At 41.6% G+C, this 6,632-nt stretch overlaps 1 protein-coding gene across 4 annotated transcripts in view; it reads right to left on the bottom strand.

Annotated features, from left to right (window-relative positions):
• LOC116669499 (nuclear factor 7, brain) overlaps nt 1-6,183 on the bottom strand; it is an 11,500-nt gene extending 5,317 nt beyond the window's left edge. For 3 of the 4 annotated variants that reach the window (XM_032499419.1, XM_032499422.1, XM_032499420.1), the window contains exons 1-5: nt 6,011-6,183; nt 2,587-2,728; nt 2,077-2,326; nt 1,258-1,466; nt 957-1,061 (exon numbers count right to left, since the gene is read on the bottom strand). In XM_032499419.1, coding sequence (XP_032355310.1) covers nt 957-1,061; nt 1,258-1,466; nt 2,077-2,326; nt 2,587-2,728; nt 6,011-6,168 — 864 coding nt within the window. In that variant the 5' untranslated portion in view covers nt 6,169-6,183. The remainder of the gene's footprint in view (nt 1-956; nt 1,062-1,257; nt 1,467-2,076; nt 2,327-2,586; nt 2,729-6,010) is intronic. The other variant, XM_032499421.1, reaches the window with a different exon arrangement.
• Nucleotides 6,184-6,632: the final 449 nt, after the last annotated feature.

The raw sequence follows: 6,632 nt of genomic DNA, 5'->3' as shown, positions 1-6,632 counted from the left end.
GGGTGATAAGGGAGAAGTGAGAGAGTGATGGCAATTAGTTTTGGAGGAAGTACCGACTCTAGAGTCATAGTAAGAGGAAGTGTCTACCCTGTGTTTTCTGACCACGGTGTGAAATCTGTAGCAGGAATGGTTAACCCTCTCCTTGATTTCATGTTGTTTATGGAGAAGGAGAACCAAGAAATGAGTCAGGGGGAAATGTAACGCTACCAAGCAACGGCCGAGCGACGTGCGTCGCTGTGACGTGTAATTACATGTTTTTAGAGGTGCAGGCAATGGCGTAGGGTCCAACGTAGACACAGAGGGGTCTGCAGGGGTATGCTGTTAATTCTAAGCAGAACCATAAAACAGCCTTCACAGTCATTTCTATAACGACTATGCCTGTGTCTGTGCCCATGCCTGTCGTAACGCCCATCACGGGCGCTTTAACCCAAACCTAACCTTAACCACTGACCCAAAAAAGCTTTTTTTTCCCAATCGGGCAAACGACTTTGGTCCCCAATTGGACAAGCTGTCCCTAATTAACTGGTTTTTAGATGGAAATGTGTCCCAGAAGGTAGTCTAAGTCAGAAACACACACACACACACACACACACACATACAGACACACAAACACACACACAATGGGACATTTTGAGCACAGTTTAGCTTTGAGCAGAATACGTTCTGTGATTGAGGCTAAAAACTACGTTGGGTGGTTCTCGGCATCCACATCATCCTTTCCTATCAGAGCGTCCTCACCAAAAAAAACTGCCAGGATATATATAAGCAGCGACTTCTAGTGGATGTTGTAATCTGCTAATCTGCTACAAAGTCTTTTAAGTGAGGAGGGCCGGGCGGTGGAAGTGACATACAGACACAGCACTTTCACCGAAACATAACCATAAACAAAGAAACGTAACATAATAAGTAGTTTTGCTGGTTTGTGCTTCACTTCAAACATCCTTCTGTTTTCCCACCTTGGTTTCCATCCACTCGGTTTCAAGAGTCACTGTGTCGTGATCCTGATGGTCCAAGGTCTCACATTCAGGGCAGATACATGCTCGATCAGTCCTACAGTAAATCTGAAACCAGAGAGAGAGTGTTGCAGTGTTAAACTGTGAAAACATGAAATATAATTTATTTAAAAAAAATGCATGGTCAGAGGAGCCTATCATAGATTGTTGTTCTTGTTCCTCAGAAAGCACAAAGCACTATAGGAATCAGAAAGGCTGGAAATCAATGACAGATATTGATTTATATTGTAATAAAGTATTGTACCACTATTCCTCTGTGGTGGATCTCACAGATAGGGAGGCTCCGGCTGACCGCAGCCCCAGTCACGGTGAACCTTCTCCGGCCGCTGGAGTGGGTTAACGTGGGAGGCGGCTGAGGAGATCCGGAGAAGTTTGTCAAGGCAGCAATTGGACTGGAGGTTGGTACCGAAGAAGCAAGTGAGGTTGGGACTGTTGATGTCGGGATGGGCTGACCTACCATGGTAGAAGATACATGCATTAAAAGAAAAATCAAGGAATTTAAAGCTGTGCACCTTCTCACGTTTCTGAGCTTCTTAAATACTCAGTCGGTAATTCAGTTCTCTCAATATCTCAACAACTATTAAATGGATTGCCATTACATTTTGCAGAGGAATTCATGGTCCCCAGATAACGTATCATTAGGACTTTAGGGATCTTCTGACATGGCATCTAATGTTAAGCAACCAGCATCTAAATTCAATGTGTCCGATAGTTGGGTTTGTGGTCAAACATTTGTACAACTGGAGAGTAATGTATCATCTGCATAATGTCCACTAATTAATCCAAGACAAGTTGACAAAAGACATTTGTCCACAGTTTTGGCAGATGGAGTTCATGACTTAATGACATCAAATGCCTGAATCTTTATCATCCAGTTGGATACATTATAGCTGTTTATACATCGTGGTTGTATAAATCAAAACAGATATTATAACTTAGAATGTATATTTTGTAATAAAACTCAAATTTCAGTCTGTTTTCATGCAGCCAGGAGAGCAACACCGACTGATTGAGATCTAAAATTTCCCTAAAAAACTTGAGGCTAGGCAAAACCCTTATTCACCTGTCTTCCCTTGAGCGTCAGGTAGCATCGATGCCATTTTTAGCTGATGGTGAGGCAGCTTCTTCTTCAATTCATTCAAGAAATTGTCTGGCATGCCTCCGTTTCTTCCTTCTCTCCCCACTCTCTTCTCATTCTGCCTTCCCCCGCTTGTAACGGGTCTGAACTGATCGACGATCTCTCGCAGTGTCCTGTTAATCTGGAGCTCTGGTCGCGTCTGGAAGCTCTTGTTACACAGAGGACACTGGAAAACCTGGGATAGGAAGGAAGGGTGAGAAGGAGAAAAGGAAACCAAATAAGATAATGAACTGAGAGGAAAACATGGAAGCCATGGCAGTTAAAAAGTGTAGGAAGTAAGTAAAAAAAATTGTCGAACGTACATAATGTCCTGACCCAAGGTTGTGCTGTGCATGTATTAGTGTATTACTGAGGTAACCATCAGTTTTCTATGAAAGATAATTAACCAGTGGAAACAAACTTCATACATTGAGGATGACATCTGTACTCACACACCTTACATACATCCCAGTATTTGCTGATGCAGGCCATGCAGAAACTGTGGCCACACGGTGTGGACGAAGGGTTGTTGAACACATCGAGGCAGATCGAGCACAGGAACTGCTCATCTGACAGAAAGCTTCCACGTAACGACATCCTATGGACAGCAAGAGAAAGACTTGAATCAATACAGATCAGTCAGACAGAAGTTTGTTTTTTAATTAAAAAGCCCCTTTGAAGAAACTAAATCTTTGATAGAGTTTAGTGATGACGACTTGTAATTATTACTCTGATGTTGCTTTCCCATCCCCTGCTTAAAGTGTCTAAAGATTAACAAGTGCCTCTACCTTTGCTCCTTCACATCTGTTTCACCACCATGTGTGTTTGGCTTTTTTGGACGAGAGGAACCTTTTCAGCTCTAAGAACCTAACGTGGTTCCAAGAACCCCTCTTTTTATTGTGTCTGCACAACAAGAACTAGTAACGATCATCTGTCACTTCAGTGTTTTTATTGGCAGTGGCAAATAGAACGAGTCCCCAGACCTGTTTGGTCTAAAAACGCATGATATGTGCGGTGTGTGTGTGTGTGTGTATATGTGTGTACCGTTGTTCATAACAAGGTACACCGTCAAACAAATATGCCTTGCTATGAACAAAGCTGTTGCTCAAGGCGAAGGATTATCACAGTTAGTTTTATACCATTGGGTAGTTGGATTAGGGAGAAAAGCATTAACCTCTGCACACATATTGAACACAGTCATGTTGCTGCATACAAACTTCTCTCCGACAGATGAGAAGAAGCATTGGAAGAGGCAATTGTTAGTCTTCAGCCTCTTTAGGCCAACGCCCCAAGAAGTCATACTTTCCAAAATGATTGTTGTCACAAGCATAAAGAAGGATCAGTTGTTCCCTCAGGAGGTAGAAGTAACAAAAATCCAAACTGTCCCTTCACGACAAAAACACACTTCTGTATGAGAAAATATATTGGGTAGATTGCCATAAAACTTTACTGTACTTCACTCAAGCATTAAAAGCATGACATGATGCTGTATCTGAAGTCTCAATTATATAGACCTTTTGTGGTCCCCTAATACTGAAGTCTCTTTCCCGAACATCCACTAGATCCAGTCCCACAACGAGCTTACTTTAGTATGTGCCATTTCTGTGTCTGTAGCTATTGAGGAGAGGTGGAGGGTGAGGGTGTAGCCTTGACCAACTGCCACTTTGCTCGTTTGAAAGCCATGATGTCTCTCTATTTCTCATGGGCGGGTCAAATTATCTGGGTGGGAAAAGCAGAGAAAGGGGAGGTAACTTTTCTCCCTATGACCTCATAAGGGGAAGATTCCAGATCGGCCCATCTGAGCTTTCATTTTCTCAAAGGCAGAGCAGGATACCCAGGGCTGGGTTTACACCTATCACCATTTCTAGCCACTGGGGGACCATAGGCAGGCTGGGGGAACGCACATTAATGTTAAAAAACCCTCATAAAGTCAAATTTTTAAACTTCAGGACAAACTTCACACTTTTTGCCACACCACTGCTGTGGTTTTAAACACAGAAAATTCGTCAGTGTCTCCTGTTTTTCGTTCAGCTGTTGGCAATGTGACAGCTGTTTGACCGAAGTGAAACGACAGAGAGGAATGGAAACTGATACACACCAGGCCGTTTAGGTCTTGTAATTTGGATAAGGCAATGCAATCAAAACCTACTTTGTTTTGACTACATTGTGTGATGCTTGAATTAAGATGGGTAAAGGAGATTTATAATGCAGTCTTAACGGAGAGAAAGCTGGAGCTCTAAGAGATAACTGGTCCATTTACAAAAATCTCCTCTGCTCTCATAAATCAGATTAGTACAGTCAGAAAACTAAAGAAATGAAGTGGGGCAAGAATCCTTCCGGATTTATCACACAGTACATAGAAACACACACAGACTGAAGTGTGTGTCACAGAGCTAACACAACAACAACAACAGCTTGTTCTGAGTTTGTTTAGTAAAAGCAGACCTGTCAACTTTTACATACTTAGACAACTTGTTTTCGTATGGAATTATTTAAATAAACATGTTTTTCTGGCGTTCAGGCCTTCATTATGACAGTTTAGACATGGGAATGAGAGATGGGGAATGACATGCAGGAAAGCCCCAAACCCTGTGACCTCTGCGTCGAGTACTGAGCCTCCATAGATAGACGCTCGCTCTACCACTAGGCCACCCACGCACCCTATTTCAAGTAAACGTTTCAAGTAAAATGTTGAACATCAGCGGAAATTGAAATATTGGCGTTGTTTTTACCAGAAGCTACCAAATGCAACTGTCTAATTTTCAGTAACAACTAGCCAACACCTTAAAACAGTACTACACTAATTCCCTGTCAAGTTTTTCTAACTCCACAGTTCCAGATTTTTTTGCATTTCTAAAAGAGACATCCCTTGAGGGATTTGATTTTGTGGAGTACCCCTTTAATGTTGATGGAATAAGTGTTTTAATAGTCTTCTGTAAACAGTACACAGCCATTTTGATACCATCTCCTATAGGTTGGGATGAGTGACTTACACAAACTGGCCCCAAACATGTTTTTGGTGTGTGTGGCATGTTAGGCCTTTATGTAGCAGGATAGCTTAGACATGAAAAGGAAGTGAGAGTCGTAATTCAACCCTCCATACATGGAGTGCACGTTTTACCAGGTGAGCTACCCCGGCACCCCCAAGTGTGTTTTTTACAGGCTAGAAAAGTGTCCCGGCCTTCCCTTGACTTTAAATCCAACATTGCAACATGTAACTTTGAGCATCATTTCCCTGAAGGAAAAGTATTTGCTGCCAAGACGTCACAAAGCAAAAGACAGCGAGCTTTTCTCGTAACAATGCGCCATCAATATCATCATTATCATTAATATGAATAAGTTGATAATAGCTGGATGAGACACCCCTGCTAACTTAATAAAAGAGAGGGCGGTAACCAAAAGTGAACTGTGATTTAAATAGCCTTCCAGTACACATTTCTTGACTTAAGTACACATTAAAATGTGCAAAAAAACCATAACAGACTCACGTTTCTCACTCTTTCAAAAAGAGAATTTATATTCTTACTGATATTCTTACCATGGTATAATGGAGATACAGGAATTTATTTTAATGAGGAAGTTAATTTGGTCTGCAACGGTCAGTCAATTAATCAATTAGTCAATTCAGAAGAACATATTTTCAAGCACAAAATGCTTTTCCCCCGTTTAATTTAAGTGTAAACTGAAAATAGACTGTTGGATAAAACAAGACATTAAAATAATTGTTGGTCGCAGCCCTACTTCAGTTATCAAGGCAAATGTTAAGACCCATTAAGTGACAAGAGATCAGACTGGTGAAATTGTCACTTGTTTTTTTAAAACCTTTTCCAGAGCTACGTCACAAGCATTAAACATGACATAGTTGAGTAAAAGTTGTTACCTTTCCCTGTTGGTAGGCCTGATTTTGAAATGGATCCCCAAAGCTCCAGATCCTGTCTGTGGTTTCTTGGTCTTGCAGGTCCAACTGAATTCTGGTCTCACCCAACCTGACTTATGAAGTGTTCGCTCCTGGGACTGTGACACGTGAAAGGCGTGCATGTGCTGTGAATTTACTCTTTCGTTGACGAAAAGTCCACGCCCTCTCGTCTTTCTGTGTGGCAGGTAAATGTGGCAGGACTGGTTCAGTTGGGAGAATGATACACAAACACAGAATGGGCCAATGGTCACAACCTTTCACCTACATGAAGATTTCTCTTACCTCAGGCAGGGTCATATAGTTACATGGGAGCGAGGTAACTACTTTTTTTTTTTTTTTTTTAGCAAACAAAAGAATTTCACCAACCTGTGAGATTGTATCTGAGATTGTATCTGAGGCGATAAACATGATTAACCTGCAGGACATTGTGATCAGAATTTGCACAAAATGAGTATTCAGGCATAAACAGGCTTCTCTGGGAGAGTCCCATTGAGATTAAGAATGTTTTTTTCAAGGGAGACCTGGACCAGACAGACAGGCAATGAAAACACATGGTTAAAGACAGAAAATGCATAGGGAGACATTT

Source organism: Etheostoma spectabile, chromosome 19 (assembly GCF_008692095.1).
Source record: "Etheostoma spectabile isolate EspeVRDwgs_2016 chromosome 19, UIUC_Espe_1.0, whole genome shotgun sequence".
Taxonomy (NCBI): domain Eukaryota; kingdom Metazoa; phylum Chordata; class Actinopteri; order Perciformes; family Percidae; genus Etheostoma; species Etheostoma spectabile.
Note: the sequence above shows the minus strand (reverse complement) of the source record. Positions and strands in the feature narration are given on the sequence as shown.